We start from the raw sequence: 21262 nt of genomic DNA on the forward strand, positions 1-21262 counted from the left end.
ATATGTATGATCTGAGAGACATTACTACAGCTACGTTGTAGATATTTTCCAACTGATTCAATTGAGATGACTCGGACAATTATATCTTAATCGTTATAAACTGTTTACAGTAGTATCATCAATTGCACGGCATTTGCTACCTTGTCCTCAGAAATGCCAAAATCCCATGGATTCCTTTCGAGGGGCCCAACAACATCTCCAAAGCCCGGAAAATCTCATTTGCTTCTTGCAGGTACATGTCAAGCTTTTCCCGGCAATAAAGGAAGCTACCAGTGGACTCCATATAGCGCACCGCATAGTGCTTAATCGCTTCGTCGCTGGTCTTCAACTTGAGGATTTGGATGAGCTGTGGGTTGTTGGGTGCAGCATGGATGCTGTGGATGATGGGAAATCCGAATTTCCCCTCCGTCAGATCCTCACTGAACCCCTTGGTCTTGGTCATAGTTCCACTTTGAAGGTTCATATAGTCATCACGAATCTGGAAGATGATGCCCAGGAGATTGATGAAGCTCGAAAAGTCCCTGTTGCGTGTCAGTTAGTGTGTTTCGGTTGAATGAGAGAGGGACGTGAGCATACACTGTTACCTCGCTGCTCAGTTGCATCAACTGCACTGCCAAATAGAACAGGCCTCCTGTTTTGTAGGAGACCATCTCGACGTATTCTTCTTCTGTGGGACATATTAAATTGTCTCTCCAGTACAATTCCATGCCCTGCCCCCGATGGAGCTTGAGCAGCCCCTTTGTAAAGATGTGAAAAGCGCGGCTGTCATTGAGGTCCTCTAGCTTCTCCTGGGCCAAGAAATAGGCGTAGTTCGCTGAGTTGATTGTCTGTGCAACACCGAAGATTCTATGCGCCACAGGGTTTCCCCTTCGGAGTTGGGATGAATCTTGAATGTCATCAATCCTGGAAGTAGTCGAGATTAGCTCTACTTTCTCTCCATCAGTGAATTGTTGCCTCACAGTAAAGATGCTGTGTGCAGTATTGAAATGATCTCTTTAATAGTACCCAGTTTATCCTCCGGGACCCTGAACCACTCATTCAAAGCGTCGATCATCTTCCCTCGGATGTCCTTGCCCGGAAGAGAGAGCAGGTAGTTCAAGGGACCTCGAATAATCTTATTTTCCCCGGCTCATCAGCAATGGTGCTGGACATCGAGAGAGGCCCTCAGACTCACCTCTTCATTCCGTTCTTCTCTCCCACCGGCCGTCTCAATTGACACCCTTGAGGGTGGCTGAACTGATGCAGGGTTAGGGATTGGGGAAGCCTTGAGGTCAAGAAAGCTATACGCTCCCTCCTTCATGGCTTGTGCGAAATCGATGGCGACTGTAACAGGAGTAGCCACATGGGGGAATATGTATCCTGGAGCAAGAAATAACATCTTTTCCCAACAAAAGAATCCGCCGGTTTCGATAGCTCAAGTGACAGACTGCGATGGGGCCGAAGCTGAGCACTGACTATTCCCAGCTACCTCTGAAGACACAACGAGAATGGCTCTTCAGTAGGGCAGTCCGATCTTTTAACATCTTCCAAAGTCTAGGCCATGAAGGGCACCCCACATTGCAATAGGCTAGCAAGTGCTGCATTCTAGTTCCCATATTCGTAGCTTGCAGGGACATAATGAATGGCTGATAGAAGGACAACAACACCAACATACACAAGCTGAAGCGGCCGAGACTACTGTAGCCACATAAGCCTCGTGTATAACACACAATAGGATGCGTCCCTGGAATGACAGCATCTACGCTGCAACAGGGCACATGGCGTTTCTACTATTGGCGTGTATGCTAGTAATCTGTATGAGTAGCATGTGACATATCACATTGGACAAGTTTGAGGGGTGCTGCATCATGTTACATCTATCCCGCACGTGCATGACACTTGATTATGCATGACACTTGATTATGCATCATGGGAGGAAATGCAGGCAGCCGTCTCATGATGGTGGATCCTAAGCTGTAATGATACAATAGAATCCGTAATAAATGGTAATTTATGAAAGGGGCCACTGAGTTGGCTAAACGTCGTGGAGTTTGCACGCCAAGTCTGTCATGTTCCTTTTATGGACGTCCAGTTGATCAACCGCATATAGTGGGAATGGCGGCATGCATTACTATCATTTTAGTCACATCATGACCCCCTAGTTTAGCATGAAGTCGGTCCGCCTGCTAAGTCTCAATTGAGTCTATGTTTGTCTATCGATCCTAGACAAAGGGGCGGTTCTCACGAGGATCCAAAAACAAGGTAGCGGCAAACAAATGAGGATGACCCTGGCAATCAGGTAGTCAGATATCGTAAGGCAATCTGTTTAAGGTAGCGGGTGGCGTTTAGGGCACCTTTAAAAAAGCACTTAAAATAGCAGAAGCGAAAATAAACGCGTTGGAATAGAGAAATGAAGGACAGGCTCAAGGTAGACCAGTTTGTATAAAATTCTAATCCAGTCCTACTCCTTGCAGAAGGTAAATTGCGATGAGAAAAAGCCCTGTTCATGGCTGAAACCACCAATCGCCTACTAACCTCCCCCGGTCGGAATCTAACTAGCCTTGGGCATTCCTGCACATTTTCCTCGCCATTGCTGACACTGTCGTTCTGATCCCAGAGTCTGTTTGGGCATAAGAAAGACGGCAGTGGGCAAGACGAGCCAAGCACCAACCTTCACACAATGCCGGACAGTGGAAACATCCAGCTGGATACACTCCAGCACCAAGACCGTTCGCAACAGGCCGCCTCTCGGTATGGGGAACGATTGCAATCGCCGGAACAAGAAGAGGGTTCTGTGGAGTATCCCAGTCTCTTTCGCGTGATTCTGATCACCCTGGGAGTCGCGCTCTGCTCCTTCTGTGTTGGACTCGTGAGTTGAATTGTTGTTCCAGGCGACCTGGTCCATCCGCTGACTGCGATGGTTCCTTATTGATATTCGAACTAGGATAATACGATCCTGGCAACGGCGATTCCTAAGATCACCTCCGAGTTCAACTCCCTCGAAGACATGAGCTGGTATGTCAGCGCCTATATGCTGGTCACGTCCGCCTTCACCCTCTCCTTTGGCAAGATTTACACCTACTACTCCGTCAAATTTACCTACTTAATCTCTCTCGGGTTGTTCGAACTGGGGTCGCTGATCTGCGCCGTTACCCCATCCTCGGCAGGATTGATCGTAGGCAGAGCTATCGCGGGCTTCGGATCCGCTGGGCTCTTTCCTGGCTCGGTGATCATCTTGAGCCGCATCGCGCCTCTGCACCAGCGGCCGCTATTGATTGCTTTCATTGGCATCATGTCGGGCATTGCCACGGTAACTGGACCTCTGTGAGTCAGTCCTATCCCGTTGGCGTCTATTGACTAAACGTCTTCAGACTAGGCGGTGTCTTCACCGATCGACTGTCATGGCGATGGTGCTTTTACATTAACCTTCCTATTGGTGGTGTCACCGCAGTCGTGGTTTTCCTCTTCCTGAAAAACAGTAAGGTGAAGGAGAATGTACCCACCAGTCAGAAAATCAAGGGGTTAGACTGGATCGGCACTGTGGTCTTCATCCCGGCGATTGTTTCGCTGCTCCTGGCGCTTCAGTGGGCTGGCGCACGATATAACTGGCAGAACGTGCGGATCATCATGCTATTCATTATTGCCGGAGTGCTGGGGATGATGTGGGTGTTGATCCAACGCTGGAAGCAGGAGGAGGCCACTATTCCCCCGAGACTGATGCAGCGGCGGAGCATGGTTGGCACCTGTATCTACACTGTCCCCTTCGTTGGCTGCGTGATAGTATTCGGATACTACGTATGTCAGTCTCCACCGTGGCATGGAACGGAACTAACGCAAGACATAACAGCTCCCCATATGGTTCCAGTCTGTCAAGGGCGTGTCGGCCTCCCAGTCCGGCATTATGAATCTGCCTACCGTGGTTGGAATGATTGTGGTCGGCCTTCTATCTAGCTTGTTAATATCGAAGGTTGGATACATGGTGCCCTTCCTGGTCTTGGGATCAGCCATGCTGGCTGTAGGTGCCGGTCTCTGCTCGACCTTTCAGCGCAGCTCGGGATCTTCTGCATGGATTGGATATCAGGCAATGATTGGAATGGGATCTGGCTTGGGATACCAGCTACCTCTGCTGGTCATCCAGGCCGACATCCCTACAGCCGATGTTCCAGTAGCTACGGCGGTCGTGATCTTCATGCAGAACCTCGCGGGCTCCATCTTCAGTGCCATTGCCCAAAATGTCTTCCAGAATCAATTGGCAAAAAGCGTGCAGACCTTGGCTCCCTCCGTGAATCCGAAGTCGGTTCTTGATGGTGGCACCTATGCTCTGTCCGACCGATTCCCCTCGGATGTGCTGCCGTCAATCCTGCAAGCGTACAACACCGCTGTCACCCATACATTTTATGTTGGAGTGGCTGCAGCCTCTCTGTCCGTATTTGGGGCGTTCATTGTGCGATGGAACGTGTCGGTCAAGAAGAAGGTACCCCCAGAGCCGCCGGTGCCAGGAAGTTCTCATTCTGGTGCGGAGAGAGATAACAAGGGCAGCACCTAGCATTTATCTGGGCGAGTGTGAAGGATATAATGAATATTTACTGATTTAGGACGTAAGTTGTTGATTGGCTAGACTATAGATGTTGTGTTCACTGTCCCCCGAGTCACTGTTTCCAGCAACAGCACATGTCAGATATATGAACCGATCGAGTCAGTACAATGAACAACTTCTTTAATATCCAAGCAATCTCTTCTCATTCCATATAAAAATTGAAGTCCCATCATCCATCCCGGCAGTGTGATGGGGGATTTCCCGCCGTATATCGCGCCCACACAGGGTCTGCAATGAGTCGCTTCATTGTGTCCTGGTGGATAGTAACATGAATCTCCCAGCAAGCGTCTTTGGTCTGCCTTCGAGGTAAAATGTAAAACATGCCGTCGACCATCCCATCTGGTACTCGCATGTCGCTGGGATGGCCCATGTGGCCACCGAAATCAGCCTCGTAGACGCCAATGTCCCGCCAGCTGCTGATGTGGTAGTCTGTCTGGCCAAACGCCACAGTGGACAGGTCCGGCACGTCCTCCAGATAGGAGATAACACTGCGCACGTAGCTCTCGTTTATGGTGTTTAGCTTGCGGCGGATGGCTAGGGCGATGCGCACCAGGGCTGCTTCCCACGCTTCTCGGCCTAGCTGTTTTGCTGTTTCGTAACATAGGGCGCCCAGGGGATCATCGTGGCCCAGTTTATGCAGAAAAGTGTTCATGCCAAGGCTCTCCCGGAGAAGGACGATGGCGTTGCCAACATATCCTGGATCAATGGGCGGGTGCATACGCTCTCGAATATTCACGGCCATGCAGACCGAGGAATCGGATGGGGGAATGACGTTGGTATTCTCTGCAGGATACCGAACGCGGTTTAAACACAGCCACAACAGCGAAACCACCAGATCGTTGCTTGAAACCCATGGATTCTCCCCCTCGTCCCTGAACGCTGGTGATTCCCGAAGCATCTGATTGCAGATTTCCTTTAGCGCATTGACCAGGCTGGCAGGGATGCGGAAATACTGCGTCGACATGAGACGAGCCGTCTGGATCAAGACCTGCTTCATGCCTTCGAGGTCGGCGGGCAGAGACGCCACGAGAGGGTACTCCCTATCGTGGTCAAACCGCGGATCGGGAGGTCCTCCACAGTGTCTCAGCTTCTCTCGAGAGTCGTGCTGAAACTCCAGACTGATTTCAAGGGGACTGTCATCAGGGCCACGGCAGCATCTGGCAAAGTCCCGGACGATGGTGCCAATCCCGGTGGCATCGATCACGCTATGGTGGAAGGAAAAGCCCAGAATAATGCCATCCGTCATGGCATTCACCTTGACCCGGAAGATGGGCACCGGCTTGTCTAGCTCCGGGAAGAAAGAAACCGGGAGGTAGTTCTCGTTGGCGGTGCCCAGCTGCTCCGTTTTCGATGTCGCACTGGAACCTGTGAGACAGGGGTTCGAGTGATGTGCGACGAGACAGACAGGTCTCCTTTCCCCAGCGGGAGGTCGAATCTCGAGCTGCCCTGGGCGTGCGCCGGGGGTCTCGCATGGAGCCAAATATCCGGCCAAGAAAGGAAGTCTCTCGATGAGATTGTCAGCTCCCTTTTGCAGCTGCTTGACAGCCAATGCCACATCCGGCAAGGGGAAAGTTAGAAAGAAGCGAACATAACATGGAGGAATCGTATGATCAAGCCCGGCGAGAGAATACGCTTCGAATGAGGGCTTGGACATAATGGCAGCACAGCTGGATGTTTGATTTTGTTCCGAGCGGATGTGTTCAGGTTGCTTTTGTGGGATACGAGAGCTAGCTTAAAACATAGGAGGGTCGAGTAAGCATATATACCAGCGATGTGGGTATTCCCAGCCAGTAATGTTTCCGTGGGATTCATTTATGCATTGTAGTGGGGGCACCGCGAACTTGGTGATATTAATAACTAAACGTTCGGCCAACCAGGGCCGCTGCCAAACTGCAGATAGGTTCATTCTTCAGATTGGACAACAATCAAGGGTCAAATTTATTTTGATGATCTCCCAATGTTATGTTTAATATATTTTCCCAGAGGCGCTCATAAATACAGCATGTTGATCACCTCGTTAGCCTTAGTGCCTGCATGCGTCTAGATCAGTGTTGTCGGTTGTTGTTGCTCTCGACCCGCCAACAGCATTTAACTGCCATCGCGGCTTTCCCTCCTTAGCATATGCGTGCATATTGTAGTGGCGAGATGCGGTGTTAAATTCTATGATAGTTACATGGCTGTAAATGTTCCCTGCTTCTATGGTAGTAAGAACTCTAGGTACTGAATACGCACTCTTTGTACCCGAATTTTAGCTGTGTACATGCTTTTATAATATTTCTGGGTTTGACTGTGACCAAACCTGTGCTAGCAGTGGATTCGCCCACGAACGCTCCCTATTTCAATTTATAGATTATTGTACTGCCAGAGCATCTCTGACACTGAGTCTGCAAGATACACCTGCAGCCGACACATGTCAGTGCAGTATACTGTCCGTTGCTATCACCAAAGAAGCTACAATCTAAACGTAATAAGTAAAAGTCTGCATCCCCTTAGCTAATTCCGGCCATTTTCACCGTGACCAGGTCCTAATTCCCACGATTAGCATGAACTAGTGCCATTGGGAACATCTCCAGTGGCGCTTACCCTTAAGAAGCGAGGCATAAGGGCCACCACCCAGTAAGCAAAAGACGCCATTTGACCACGGTAGGTAATGCCTCCTCGGCGATTCAAGATATCACCCACCACTCGTTCGGCGTACACGGGTGCTGACATGCGGGACGCCTGCTCACTCCCCTCTGCCTGCGCGGCGATCTGCTTCTCCCACGCCACGTACGCGGAGTCGGGTGGAAGCCGGTAGTTTTCTTGAAAGATCATTGTCTGCACTGCTCCCGTCATGACGGAGAGTACCTGGACTCCGAACGGTTTCAATTCCAAGCGCAGGGTCTCACTGAGGGCGAGCAATGCAGCCTTCGAGCTGGAATAGATACCTATTGGTGGTTGGTGAGATATTGGGTGTGAGGAGTTCTGAATCACGTACCAAGCCATAGGGGCAGTGTCTCGCTGGCAACCGAGTTGATGTTAACAATGGTCCCACGAGCCGCAATCAAGAGAGGAGAGAATTCTTGGATCATTCGCAGGGGACCCCAGAAGTTGACGTCGAAGATCTGTCGGCCATGGACTTGATCGCAATCCAGCACCGGAATAATGTACCCATCCCCGGCATTGTTTACCAGATAGTCCAGTGTCCCTCCGGTGTGCTTCTGGACCAATTCAAGCGCCGCAATTATCTGGGATTCCTGAGTGACATCCAAAGGGATCAGCGTCATCCGAGCTAAATAACTCAAATGCTTCATCTTCTCCGTCTTGCGGGCGGTTGCAAACACATGAAATCCCCTTTGGTGGAACGCCTCCGCCAGGGCAGACCCGATGCCACCATGACTACATCCGGTGATGAGCACTGTACGACGCTCCATGTGCGGAAAAGTTGATAAATAGCTACGTTTTGGTCCCGATGGTTCTTTGATATAGCGATGGGCCGCAACGGGATTCCATCTACTGCTAGAGCTTCTTACGGCGTATTGGCTTGGCGCTTTACCACAAGTTTAAACATCCTACGTGCACAGGACTCCGTATCCTACAGATAGCTGCAAAGAAGTACATTGATCACTTAGCTCTCACATGTAGGTGGGGTTACCACCGCCAAGACTCTATGCAAAGGACGGAATATGAGACGTGTCGAATGCAACATATCCACAGCTGTTGCATTACAGACCTCGGTAGCATGAGCATTATGCAACACACTTGCATACTATCCCATCACTCTTGTATTCAGGACATCTCCAACCGGGCCTTGACTGCATTGAGATAGTCGTTGTGCATGTCGGTATCGGCAAAGTCGGCTTTTTGCTCTGGAGTGGCGTCGGCATTGGTACAGTTGATCATGGTACGAATAAAGCGTGTCTGATTGTCCCCGATGGGGTCGAAGATGTAGGTGATGATGGTGTTATAGACTGGAGGCAGAATGAAATCGGTGGGCAGACTGAACTCGAAGTACTGGTTCTTGACCATTTTCCGCACCTCCCAGTGACATTGGAAGACCCAGCCACGTACATCGATTGTCTCGGTGAATTTGAGGCCGACAGTAGCCTCTTTGTCCAGACCATCGTCGCCTTCAATTCCCTTACAGGCTGGGTGGATCCCGATCCAGTTCGAGACGGTGGTCACAAAGTCATAGACCACATGGGCGGGCTTGTCAATGATGATTTCACACTGGCTCTTGAATGAGGACATAGTTGCGGAGTATGGAGGAAGGTATAGGTGTCAAAAGAGCAATGGAGATTTACAATCTTGAGCGCGGGCACTGGGGCAGTTTGATGTTGACTATCGCTCACTGCTGGGTTATTTATCTGTTGTGATGGTAACTTGACCGTGGTAGACCAGGATGCTCTATCAGACATAACTATCGAGAGACAATTCATGCAACTAAAAGACAAGGAGATGCAACCGGGGAGCCCGAGCAAGTAAGAAGCAGCAGCCTGTGAGTTATCACAAAAAGAGCCACCCTATGCGAGTGGAAATGATGCAAGATGGACACAAGCCTGTATCTCCCCTTCGGGTGATTGTAACTCAACTACCGTTTGGTCGCCTGTACACCATGCAGATGTCTATCTGTTTGTGTATCCAGATGATGGTCTGGAGCAAAGAAGGAGCATATGGCACGGATGCATATAGACCAATCACAAAAGTAGCACGGCACATTCGTCACACCTATACTAGTCATAACTAAGGTTAACATATTTTGAGATTATTTTTCAATCAGCCAGGTAATCAGCCAGGCACTTGATGATTGATTGGCCAAATAATGACCAGGATGCTACCAAGGCTTAGAGAGAAAGAAGGTTACATCTTTTCTATTTAGGTATCCACCTTTTTTGCTGCGTGGTGAATATTGACCCGTCGTCAACACGAATTAATTACACTTACTCCACCACAACCCGGCCATTATCGAGAATACATCTAGATTACCGTATTTCAAAGCCATACTCTTTGATTACATAGATTGCAACCGTGTGGCGTTGGGTTTCCAGGTCAATGTCAACAAAAGGTACGTCCGAACTTGTTAAAACCGAAACGGATGTGCAGTGGTGTTCCATGAGTATTTGACCTTGGTACATTGGGCCCAGGACACACTTTTTGATATTGCCTGGCAGAAACCTCGGAACTCGATGTTCAATTAAATAGCTAGTATGCCATCCCTCAGATTTACTAACATCAGCCATGTTGATATAGTAGGTGGTCTGTGGTAACGGTCAGACCGTAAGGTAGGGCCTAATGTACCCATGATCAAATACTCATGGATCACTATCGCATAGAAAAAAGGCCTGTTTCGTGACCGCTGGGCCCAAAAGGTGCATACATTTTTGGCTTAGCTAAGTACGGTCTATTCATGCGTATTCTTGCGTTGACAAACAACACTGTACCTGATCGCGTGATGGTAGTACAGTATGCAATGCACCATGTCAATATAACCACTGCAAAAATGCTGTAGTCCCATTGGAGGAAGTGTTTGACCCCGTGCTTGATGTCTGCCACCTGCTCAGCTGCCCAGAAGAGCCTGGGCATAACGAGGGGTTTCCACGCCAAGTTGGACGAACGGCCGCCAATGATGATCAGCGTAAGGTGCAGGAGATGTGAGCAGCTGCAAGACAGCGACCGAGAGTGAGACATAGATCGACCAACCGTGCCACAGCGCGATCCATTGCTGCTTCATGCGAACCATTACACAGTCTGGGTCGGCCCGTGAGGCGAGAAAAAGCGGCACGGCGTAAAACATGACGACGGGCAAAAAGATCCAATAGCATGGGGTCCTGCAGCGTGTCCCCTTCATGTGTCACAACCTTGGAACCGACCTCTCATGCCGGGTATATATCGGAAAGGGTGGCAATTCCCTTCAGCACGCATAGATCTTGACATCTACTGACCATGAAAGTTGCGGTCATTGGAGGCGGGCCATCGGGTCTCGTTACCCTCAAATACTTGCTGGCCGCACACCACTTCCAGCCGGTCGACCCGATCGAAGTACAGCTGTTTGAATCAGAAGATCGAGTGGGAGGCACCTTTTCCTACCGCACCTACGATAAGGCCGAGGTAATGTCAACCCTGCTCATTGGAGTCAACCGCTAAATGAGGCATAGCTCGTCTCGTCCGCCCAGTTGACCACTTTCTCTGACTATCGCTGGCACGACAAATCCGTCGACTATCTGTCTGCAGTGGAGTACGTTGAGTACCTGGAGGGATACTGTGATCGGTTCGGGCTCTGGCCACATATCCACCTCTTGACACAGGTCGAGAAGGTCGAACGGACGGCCAAGGGGGGACACCGAGTCACTGTCTCACACGGAGGGCAGACACGGACCTGGGACTGCGATGCCGTCGCGGTGTGCTCCGGACTGCACGTCAAGCCCAATGTACCGTCCATCCCCGGGCTGGACCGCGTGCCGGTGGTCTTTCACTCGTCCGAATACAAACATGTGCGGCAGCTGGGCCAGAATACTAATGTGATGGTGCTAGGGACTGGGGAGACGGGGATGGACATCGCATACTTCTCGGTGACGGCTGACTCGACCAAATCCACGACTGTATGTCACCGCAATGGATTCGTGATTGGGCCCAAGGTTAGTCGGTGACCGCGTACGCTCCTTCTGGACGCTGACCCGCAGCATATAGAGATTGCCTGAGATCAAACTGTTCGGCCGGGTAATCTGCAAGACGCCCGGGAAGGCCCTTCCTGTTGATCTCAGTCGGCCCTACCTCTTCGTGAACTCGTATGTCCACCGCAAGGTCCGTGGAGCCCTTCAGACCAAGCTGTCCCGATGGACAGTCAAGGCTGGCTCCTGGCTGGTGACTGGGACCACCCGGGGGTTCGATCAATGGGTCGGCAGTCTGTCGAAGGAGAAATATGATGAATCCCATTGTACGTTCGATCGGGAAGGGTATTACTGGCGGAGAGAAAGAGCCCACCACTAATACATCTACTAGACTTCTATTGCAAGTCCACCAAGGCCATGCCGTACATCAGTGCTCCCTACCGATCGAGCAGCTGGGTCCACCGTCTGCGATCCAACATCGTTCAGGCCGTCCTGCCCGATACAGGGTCCCGGAAGATTGACCTGGCGCCCTGGCCCAAGTATATCGATGAGGACGGGGTGGTGCACTTCGAGAAGACCAGCCGCCCGGAGAGCAAGGTATTACTTCAGGAGCGGCGCTGCAAGCCCGATGTGCTGGTGCTGGCGACTGGGTACACTCAGTCATTTCCCTTCCTGAGCTCAGAGTATTGCACTCCCGATCACGCCGATCAGCGCGGCATCTGGCGGACGGGCGATGCATCCGTCGGCTACATTGGCTTTGTGCGGCCCAGCTTCGGTAGGACAACAATCCTTTCCCCCCATTCATCACCGGGTGATTAACGTGTAATTGATCAACAGGTGCTATTCCACCCCTGGCTGAGATGCAAGCCCAGGTCTGGGTGTTGGAACTCATTGACCGTCTGCCCGGTCCTCTGGTCGCGGACGATTCCTATCGTCTTTTCAGCAACCCAAGCGGCCGCATTGGATATGGAGTCGACCACGATCTGTTTGCCCACCGACTGGCTTTGGATATCGGTGCGGCCCCCTCGTTCTTCCAAGCCCTCGCCCATGGGTGGAAGGTGATCGTGTTCTGGGCCATGGGGGGCACTCTGAACACCAAGTTTCGTCTGGCCGGTCCGTGGGCATGGTCCGGTGCGCCAAGAATCATCCGTGATGAGCTTCTGGACACTGTCACGGGTCGGAGATCGACCATCGGTAAGTGCTACCCGCGCTACCCACGCTGATGCATGCTAAAGCTACCTAGAATTAGTTGTCCAGCTTATCACGACCATGATTCTATGCGGCATCCCGAGCCTTCTGCTATGCCTGGCAGATCTGCTAGTGGCCCTCTGCATCCAGGCTAGTTCCGTAGTAGTGTCTTTTCGACCCTCAAAAGGAGATTCCGAAGTAATAGAGAACAGCGCCTAGCGTAATTTGTCGAATTATGTGGAGTATTAACTTCCCTCCTAGAAGGGGCTGATTCATTCAGTGCCCAATTTTCCTGAGTTATGTTTCTGTATATAACTCTGGATCACTCTTAGCAGGAGACCCCTTAACTTTACTATTATCATCTATCAATCTGACCATCATCGTGGTCCTATTAGATATCTTTAATACTAGGCTATATAGATAGTGCTAGATGCGAAACAGTTCACTAGTGAGTCGCCCACTCCAAAACACTTAGAGACTGGTATCTCAACAAACACCCCTTTGATTTATTCTGGTATTGATATACCAATATTAAATAAGCATACTCTATGATATAGCACTGATTAGCCTTGAAACGTCCTGTGTCTCACCGCGTAATGCCCTCGAGGGCTCATACTTTTGGAAAGAGCATCCCATTCTCATTTTTCTTTTGGTGCGAGATCGCATGTAGGGAAATGTAAATTACACCAATACTAATAATAAGCTAGTATGTGAAAGCACGAAGCCCTAAAGAGAGAGAGAAAACACCCCATTAAATGCCGAATATCAAAACTTATGACAATGAACTTTTTGGGTATATGTAGAAAACTTTCAGTGATGTAACCGTGTCTTACAATTTCCGGTAAAAATTGTAAGGCCGGGTTCGATGATGAACACAGAGACGATGCCATCGGTTTGACAGAGCATGGGATATGTAAGATGCCAAAGAGCGGTGTGACAGTACAACATATTTCGATGTTGCATGCCACTAACGTATTCAGAAGGTAAGAAAGTCACAATTGACGTATGCGCGGATTTATGCGGTCGATTTTGAAATCAATCAGCATGACAAATAAAAACAAGGTGCTGTCCTGAACTGTGTTGATCCATAATCCATATCAGTTCTCTTTATGCTTCTGAGCCCAAATTACCACCATGACCAACACTTTGTTAACTATCGGTGACATGGTTCGAGGAATCGAATTGCCTAATGCAGACCAGCAGTTCTGGTGGGACTCATTAGCGCCCATTCTGAGCCGAATGCTTCAGTGTTCTAAGTACTCGGTCGAAAGCCAAGCGAATATTCTCTCTTTCTTCAAAGATTCTATTGTACCATCCTACGGGCCACGACCCTCAATTAACGGCGAATTCTTCTGGAAGAGCTATGTAACATACAACCATACTCCAGGTCAGGTTAGCTTCAATTTTCACAAAGACAAATGCACGGTACGTCTCAGCAATGTGCCAACGGGTGCTCTGGCCGGCACGGCATCCGACCCATTCAACCAGAGAGGCGTCGTGCAGACAATCAAGCAGATACAAAAAGCACTGCCCTGCATGGATGTGACTCTCTTCGACTACTTCAGCGAAGCTTTCCTTGTCGCCGATGAAGATACCGTTGGCCTTGACGCTAGAAAGCCCGTGCCACAGTACAACCAGCTGGTTGTTGCGTCGATGTTGGGTTATGATTTCGAACCTGTACCCCGGGTTAAAGTGTACTTCAACCCGCGATGGAAGGCCCTCCAGATGAACATCGAGAACCATGAATTGATCTGGACAGCGATCAATAATCTAGGATCCCAGATAAAGCCATATAAGAGAGCTCTGAACCTTCTCGAGGAATGCGGAAACCCCAGACAGCCGGGTGGATGGATTTTTCAACCGGAATTTATCAGCTTTGACTTGGCCGAGAATATGGCAAATACCGCAAGACTGAAGCTGTATGGCTTTACGACCAAAACCTGTTGGTCCCATATTGAGAAAATTTACACGCTGGACGGGCGGCTTAATGATGCCGAGACTCAAAAGGGACTGGCGGTGCTGAAGAGGCTATGGCATCTTGTTCTTTCGATCGCAGATGATCATGATGAGAGCCAGGATCTCCCCCCATGCCCCCATCTGACTGCCGGGGTCATTTACAACTACGAACTGCGGGAGAGCAGTGTCAAACCCGAGGCTAAGATATACATCCCTGTGAAGTTCTACGGTTCGGGAGACGGGAAGGTCATGGAAGGGTTAGTGGAATTTTTCAAGAGTGAGGGCTGGGATGAGCTCGCCAGCTCATACCAAAAAGACTTTGTGTCTGTTTTGTAAGTTTTCCTGACCTGTAACTTCATCTCAGATTCTCTGTATAGAGATACTGACGATTTCTTTGGTCAGCTCCACCCCGGATGGGAAGATGGTTGGAGAACATCACGATATTTCCTTTTCCTACAAGAATGATTACCCGTACATTACCGCCTATTATCGACCAGAGCTGATCAGACCAATGGAGCGTCACATAGTCTAGACAATAGCTAGCTACTTGCTAAATAATAGCCCTTTTCCTGGATTTCCTACTGGCACCATTGGCAGAATGGTAGGGTAAAATGATACATCAAAAGTAATCCAGTGCACTCGAGCTTGACCAGTAGCTGACGATGTTTTCAGCCATGCCCCGAGATGTATATTAAGTATCACGTTCCAGCGTCTGCTGTCATTGGAGAATGGAAAATGGGACGAGAGGTGCCTCCAATTGTTTCACTTATGTAGGCCCTGTTTTGTAAGACTTAACAAGCGTAAACATGGACGAATAAACACCTCGCTGGCCCTAGAGTCTTTGGCTGTAGAGAGGACACTATGGGTGGCCTTTACACTTAGCCATCATTCAAACAACACCGAGAGACGATACGGGCCACCCTTCGGTCTTAATCATCAGTTGTAGCCATGAGGCTATTGGATTCGCATTGCCGCAGGTACTGCAGCAACAAAATTCTTCGTTTTCGCCATAGCGAGAGACCCCAAAGAACGCAGCGTTGATGTCTGTATCTCACTAGCATATACATGATCTAATGCACTATCATTTGTAGAATATAGCTACAAGGCTGGAGCTGAGTCTACTATAGCAGATAAAGAGAAATTCCTTCCTTGGCAAAACCTATCTCTCCTTTACATGCTCGCTCTTCATCAAATTCTTAGAAAATGCTGCCCAGTAGAGTGCAAGTGCTACACTGCAAGGACCAAACACCAGACTCATTGTAGCTATTCGACATGAAAGAGAGAAAAAGACGATCCACCCCTTGCCTCTCATTTTGTCTTCCCAATACACATCATAGCACCACAGCAGAGACCCCATGGATGATATACTATAGTCCCAGTGTAGAAATCTAAGGACTCCAGGCTCTAGCAATGTGATTTTCACCTCCTGCCATGGAAATCTGGGGATCAAGAGGCTCCGTGGGTGAAGGTCTGCCGAGTGCAGTGACAAGAAAGGGCTCTTATGAGATATCGAAAGGAATGAAATCGAAAGAAGACCAACGTGGCTGATGACGGAACACGCAAGGGCAAATGCATAAGCATGTCTGAACAGTTGCTGTGGGCGACTTCGCCTATAACGATGCCTTAAGGAGTGTGCGATTCCAACGGCAAGTGAAATATAAAGGGGCCATCCCTGCCAAATGGCAATAAATAATTGCTTAGAAGAAACAGGTATACTTGCAGGTGCTGGAAGACTGCTCAAACCTAAAGGCAGTATATAACAGACGACCACTGACAGTGGAAGATCATTTGGCCCCAATTTAGATACCGCTGGTATACCGGAGATGGCAAACTCTTTCATGGATGTATTTCTCGTTGCTAGTAGAACACACATCATGAGCCCTGGACCGATTCCTTGCACCAGGAGACCGGCAAGGGCATTTCTAATTTTGGAATATTAGTATTACGCTATACGATATGAGCCCACACATACATCATGACTATTTCCACAATTGAGCTCTTCACGCACGTATGCATGAGGAGGATCAGCCACATCGGGATCATGGAGCCTGCGAATGCAATCGCATAGAGGGATAGGGCAGGTGAGGTACCATGAAAAATAGGCCAGAAGAAAACATTGCATGCCTTTAGGAATCCATCAAGTGGGCCCAAGCCAGTATAATGTGACCGGAGACCACCTTGAATTCCAGCAAGAGAGCCCTGAGAGCCCATAGTCGACAGAAGATCAATGAAGCCATTTTGAAAAGATAAATAATACTTTGTATATAGGGCCACGGATGCGAGAATGATCAATACAGGTCGTATGACACGAGACATTCCGATCACTTTCTCTAAGAAAATAGATCGACGATAGAGTGGTAGTGGTTTTCAATTTGAAAGATGGCGAAAAAGATAGGAGAAGATCCGGATGGGAGATAGACGGCTTTGATCAGTGTCGCGGGGTCTAGAGCGACTGTACGGATATTACCGAAAAAGGCGGTGTCTAGCGAGTTGCAATTCTCATGCAGCTACTCCTATGCAGTGTGCAGCTGGCGCTTCCTTCTTCTTTCCATTTTTGCGGTTGATTTTATTCCCTATCTAGATGTATTCCTAGCTCCCCAAAGCCCCGCAAAAGGTACTTTATGCAGTTTGCGTCGCATGATCCTATTTAAAGAAAGTGGTTATATCTTCCCCAAGAGTCGAACTGTGTTTAATCAAAAATTAACAGATTCGACTCTTGACCATGGACTATGTGGCCCAGTCTCCGTGGATAGCGACCTTTATTGTAGCAGCAGCCACTTACTGTACCCTGAGGTGGGTTCAATATTGGCGCTCCTGGGTGTGTTGTTGCTGTGAGATCCAAATACATATACATAAAAGTCACTGACATATATTCAGGTTAATGTGCCAGTGGTGGGCCGACCGGGCTTTCTAGGGTCTTGGATCAGCGCAATTCTCTGGACATGGGAAGCACGTAGTTGCATCCAGAAAGGATACGAAAAGGTATTCCAAGAGCTTTGACCCGGACCAGTATGTTAATGATAAGACTCTAGAATAGGGATTTTGCGTTCCAGGTTTCTACGCCGAATGGATGGGAGGTCTGTATATGCAATAATGACATGATCAAGGAATACAAGAACTTGATGGATGATCAGATGTCAGCTCTGGCTGTTACATCCGAGGTATCCGCACTCCAGCCCTTCTATACCAACCTCCTTGATTCAGATCTTTAATGTTTACCTCTTAGACCTTTCAAGCCAAGTATACCCTGCCTGGAGCAGACTGGGGTGCAGTGCACAAACTGGTTCCTCAACCTGCGCTGGCCAAGTCATTAATGTGGCTGAGGAATCGCGCTGCCAACGACACTGATCCCTATTTTCCCGACTTTGTGAAGACATTCCAACGGGCATTTAAGATGGAAATCAAGGTTGAACAAGACGGTGCAGTCGAGATTTTCCGATAAAACCAGGCAGAGCCTAACCTGTATTCTCCAGGCCCATTCGAATGGCAGTCCTTCCCTTGCTTCCCGCGGTACTCGCGCGTCGTCGCGGCCCTGACGGTCAAAGCCCTTCTAGGATCGTTGGCAAACAGGCCCGAATTGATTGATCTCTTATGTGAATACGCCGAGGCCATTCCGCTGGATGGGTTCTTTATTGCCCTTTTCCCGACAGTCCTGAAACCGTGAGCAAAACATAGGTCCATCACCGAGGGACGATGTGATTGATCGGAATTAGGATTGTAGCGCGCTTCTGCAAAGCTCCTCGACTCTCAGGCCGATTGGTGAAAGTCCTCACAGAAGAAATTGCTAGGCGAGAACTGGAGAATAGACACAGGCTTCCTCAGGACATGACAGATTGGATGGCCCAATGGGTCAAAAACAACCCCGGTTATTCCATTGAATCCGCCGTCGTCCGAGTTATCGCGACATTCTTTGGGGGGATCCATACCACTACCCAGGTTGGTGCTGTACACTGAGGAATTGAGGACATATCTCTCATTTATCGTATGTTAGCTTACGGTTCATACCCTGCTTGAAATTGCAATCCGCCCCGAGTACGTGGATCCCCTGCGAGAGGAGATCACAACTGCCCTCAAAGCCCATGGTGGATGGACTAAGAGTGCTATTGAGTCAATGACCAAGCTCGATAGCTTTATCAAGGAGGCTCAAAGATTCAATCCTTTAGATGCAGGTAAGCTCCCTTTCACACTGACCTGCGTGAGTGATGGTACTGTCATCCCAGTCTAACCGACACTTAGCATCGTTGGCACGCCAGGCCACTCGGGACTTTCAATTCTCAAATGGCTTGAAATTACCCAAGGGGACTTGGGTGTTCGCACCCAATGGACCAATGCTGTTCGACGAGAGACTTTACCCAGCTGGTAGTCAGTTTGATGGGCTGCGGTTCTGGAAGTTAGCACAGCAGACCCAAAGGCCTCATGACTACCGACTGGCCACAGCGAGTTCCACATATCTACAATTTGGTGATGGAAGGCACACTTGGCATGTACCCTACCACCTTGTGGCTGCTTCAAATGCTAACTCTTCGTCTACCGACAGCCCCGGGCGCTTCATGGCAGCCGATGAAATCCGACTGATCGTCGCCCACACCTTATTTCATTTTGATATTGCCATCAAGAACCATGGGTCTCGTCCCAGAAATACAACTTTCAAGAAGATATGTTTCCCTGATATGTCAGCAGAGATCATGCTCAGACCCAGAAACCTGCATGGCTCTCAAGGGAATTGATCACCTACTTCATAAATTTCGTATTTAATTGTTTTCAAAAGAGCGCCTATAGGCTAGTTCAGTTGTAGAACAGGCCAAGTCTATGGTTACTCTAAGAAAAGAGAAGGTAGGGGTAGTAATGGAGTGGAAGAGGTCTCTGAGTTGCTGTCACAAGCGATAGCTCCCAAGGCAATATAATTGGTACACAATAATCCTTAGTAAACCATTTTAAACAGCTCTGGGGCTATCTCCACCGCACCGAATGTATCAATCATAGTAGCGAGGCTATTCCAGTAGAAGGTAGAATCTTCAAAATGACAACCACCTCAAACTTTTCTTCATGCATCATAAAAATTACATGTACGCCATCCGAGAGAATGTACATTTTTACCATGATTTAGTGCGACGAACCTAGCCCATCTCCTATCTCCTATCTTTTCATAGCAACTCTCTGTGACAGCTCCATGATTATATCCCTGTTCCCCACGCAACTCCACGTCAAAGCCGATAGGAGAAGCGCCAGGACACACCACACAATCCCCATCCTGCCAAGCCCGCTATTTTTATACTTATCCCATCCGTAACAACAACGGTTGGGAGAGGGAAGATAGGCACACAATTCACCGTCAGCGATGGTCTTGGAGGCCATATCAGCTGGGAGATCGCCTGCATGAGGTGCATAGTAACGTCCAAAGAGGGTGTTGAAGATCCCGTCTCGAGCCTGGAATCGGACCAAAAATCGCGAAGTTTTATAGATAGAGTTGACTCGAGGATATCGAACCTTGCGATACTGGGCCAGGAGTCTTTCAATCTGTGCGTTGGTCGGAGGCTGTGTCTGCCTTTTCTGCAGCAAAGCACTCAACAGGCTGCTCAAGACCGCTGCGTCTTCAATGGCCATATTGGCCCCTTGTCCGATATTTGGTGTCATCTGTGGACCAATGAGGAGAGTTAGCCTTCGCAAATCATGATGGCTTATTAGTGGCGAAGCCCTACCTTGTGGGCACTATCGCCCATCAAAACCATTCGACCATGGTACCAGGTGTCAAACACGTTCTCCTCCAACGCCGTCATGGAAGCTGTCTCTCGGCTGTCCCAGAGCTGCCCGAATGTGATATCTTTGAAGAATCTGACCTCTCTCAGAAGATTGGCGATGGGTCCGATTTCTTTGGCCGTAAAGCGAGGGCATTGGGGATAGGTATATTTCCGGTCGAGCTTCTGGATTACGAACCAATAGACTCGACCTTCTTTGCCATGGATCGTCACGATTGTGAGATGATCAAAGAAGGCATTCACCTGTTCCCCCACAACCAATCCTTTGATGGGGGCAGAGATGCCAAAAATACAGCTGTATTCTACCGTCATGCCTAAAATAAATGCCATGATTCAGTAAGGATCATGCATTGGACGTCATCCGAGGGTCAATGACTCACTTCTCTGCTCTCTCTTTGTGACCAAGTCAGGTTTAGTTCTCTGTGCAGCCTTCCACATCTCTGAGCGAACTCTGCTATGGACGCCGTCGGCACCGACGATAAGATGGCCCTTGTAGATCGTCCCATCTTCCATGGTTACCGTGCTATCGATGGCGGAGCTCTCAATGCTGACGACTCTTGCGGCCAGCCGAATTCTACTCTTGTCTGGGTAGTGCTGGTAGAGGATTTGGAGCAGCTTCTGTCGGTCGAGAAAGGCTATGGGAAATCCGAACCTATATGGCATTTTAGGGACAGTATCAGCGATGCAACTCGATATTTGCGCAAGCAGCGGAGCCAAACCTCTCGTTCACCAGTTTAGGATAGGAACTACTGAAGCTGAAGCCATCCGGGTAGCCGATGGTTGCCGTTTCCAGCGGTTCGATATAGTTTTCGATGGTCTCATACAGTTGCAGTTGATCGAGCACTCGAGCGCCATTCGGCAAAATACCAACTGAGGCCCCAATTTGGGGTGCTGGTTCGCTGGCCTTCTCGAGCACAACATGACTAATTCCCGCCCGATGTAGACAATGAGCTAAAGTGAGTCCAGCAATTGAGCCACCAACAATAATGACGTGGAATTGATCTTTGTTCATGTTTCTTTGATTGAAACTCACAGGAAGGCTAACGCAAGTAGAAGGTGGTGGAAATCAACATACAACGACGGATGGGGTAATAAGCTTGAGACCCGCCATGGCAACGAGCCTGCACAGATCGGGAAGGAAGACTATAGATAACTGTGGCCGAGGAGACATGTACCCTGCATGGACCAATGGGAGGCAT

The 21262-nt window shown here is 49.3% G+C and overlaps 10 protein-coding genes across 10 annotated transcripts; 4 read left to right on the forward strand and 6 right to left on the reverse strand.

Moving 5' to 3' along the window:
- Window positions 1-136: 136 nt before the first annotated feature.
- On the reverse strand, window positions 137-1378 carry N7529_000672 (FPP/GGPP synthase family protein; the record flags this gene model as incomplete). Its single annotated transcript, XM_057236203.1, has 4 exons — window positions 137-521; window positions 577-903; window positions 960-1114; window positions 1175-1378. The coding sequence occupies 4 exons, from the start codon at window positions 1376-1378 to the stop codon at window positions 137-139; spliced, it is 1071 nt and encodes a 356-aa protein (XP_057103006.1).
- A 1281-nt stretch (window positions 1379-2659) lies between these two features.
- On the forward strand, window positions 2660-4525 carry N7529_000673 (MDR family MFS transporter; the record flags this gene model as incomplete). The annotated part of the gene is made up of 4 exons (XM_057236204.1): window positions 2660-2848; window positions 2924-3303; window positions 3351-3774; window positions 3827-4525. 4 exons carry the CDS (start codon window positions 2660-2662, stop codon window positions 4523-4525), a joined length of 1692 nt encoding a protein of 563 aa, XP_057103007.1.
- A 220-nt stretch (window positions 4526-4745) lies between these two features.
- N7529_000674 (transferase family-domain-containing protein) lies at window positions 4746-6230 on the reverse strand (the record flags this gene model as incomplete). Its single annotated transcript, XM_057236205.1, has 1 exon — window positions 4746-6230. The coding sequence occupies one exon, from the start codon at window positions 6228-6230 to the stop codon at window positions 4746-4748; it is 1485 nt and encodes a 494-aa protein (XP_057103008.1).
- An 835-nt stretch (window positions 6231-7065) lies between these two features.
- Window positions 7066-7989, reverse strand: N7529_000675 (uncharacterized protein; the record flags this gene model as incomplete). Its single annotated transcript, XM_057236206.1, has 3 exons — window positions 7066-7101; window positions 7160-7503; window positions 7554-7989. The coding sequence occupies 3 exons, from the start codon at window positions 7987-7989 to the stop codon at window positions 7066-7068; spliced, it is 816 nt and encodes a 271-aa protein (XP_057103009.1).
- A 355-nt stretch (window positions 7990-8344) lies between these two features.
- Window positions 8345-8806, reverse strand: N7529_000676 (SRPBCC family protein; the record flags this gene model as incomplete). The annotated part of the gene is made up of 1 exon (XM_057236207.1): window positions 8345-8806. One exon carries the CDS (start codon window positions 8804-8806, stop codon window positions 8345-8347), a length of 462 nt encoding a protein of 153 aa, XP_057103010.1.
- Window positions 8807-10112: 1306 nt separating this feature from the next.
- N7529_000677 (uncharacterized protein) lies at window positions 10113-10349 on the reverse strand (the record flags this gene model as incomplete). Its single annotated transcript, XM_057236208.1, has 1 exon — window positions 10113-10349. One exon carries the CDS (start codon window positions 10347-10349, stop codon window positions 10113-10115), a length of 237 nt encoding a protein of 78 aa, XP_057103011.1.
- Window positions 10350-10498: 149 nt separating this feature from the next.
- On the forward strand, window positions 10499-12386 carry N7529_000678 (dimethylaniline monooxygenase; the record flags this gene model as incomplete). Its single annotated transcript, XM_057236209.1, has 5 exons — window positions 10499-10663; window positions 10711-11190; window positions 11243-11489; window positions 11555-11938; window positions 12001-12386. The coding sequence occupies 5 exons, from the start codon at window positions 10499-10501 to the stop codon at window positions 12384-12386; spliced, it is 1662 nt and encodes a 553-aa protein (XP_057103012.1).
- Window positions 12387-13485: 1099 nt separating this feature from the next.
- On the forward strand, window positions 13486-14839 carry N7529_000679 (aromatic prenyltransferase; the record flags this gene model as incomplete). Its single annotated transcript, XM_057236210.1, has 2 exons — window positions 13486-14639; window positions 14710-14839. 2 exons carry the CDS (start codon window positions 13486-13488, stop codon window positions 14837-14839), a joined length of 1284 nt encoding a protein of 427 aa, XP_057103013.1.
- Window positions 14840-17029: 2190 nt separating this feature from the next.
- N7529_000680 (cytochrome P450) lies at window positions 17030-19034 on the forward strand (the record flags this gene model as incomplete). Its single annotated transcript, XM_057236211.1, has 8 exons — window positions 17030-17125; window positions 17185-17289; window positions 17340-17468; window positions 17534-17726; window positions 17781-17967; window positions 18021-18243; window positions 18299-18476; window positions 18544-19034. The coding sequence occupies 8 exons, from the start codon at window positions 17030-17032 to the stop codon at window positions 19032-19034; spliced, it is 1602 nt and encodes a 533-aa protein (XP_057103014.1).
- Window positions 19035-19443: 409 nt separating this feature from the next.
- On the reverse strand, window positions 19444-21075 carry N7529_000681 (FAD-dependent oxidoreductase; the record flags this gene model as incomplete). Its single annotated transcript, XM_057236212.1, has 4 exons — window positions 19444-19941; window positions 20007-20377; window positions 20444-20715; window positions 20783-21075. 4 exons carry the CDS (start codon window positions 21073-21075, stop codon window positions 19444-19446), a joined length of 1434 nt encoding a protein of 477 aa, XP_057103015.1.
- Window positions 21076-21262: the final 187 nt, after the last annotated feature.

This window comes from Penicillium soppii, assembly GCF_028829465.1.
Source record: "Penicillium soppii strain IBT 18220 chromosome Unknown utg000001l, whole genome shotgun sequence".
In the NCBI taxonomy this organism is placed as follows: domain Eukaryota; kingdom Fungi; phylum Ascomycota; class Eurotiomycetes; order Eurotiales; family Aspergillaceae; genus Penicillium; species Penicillium soppii.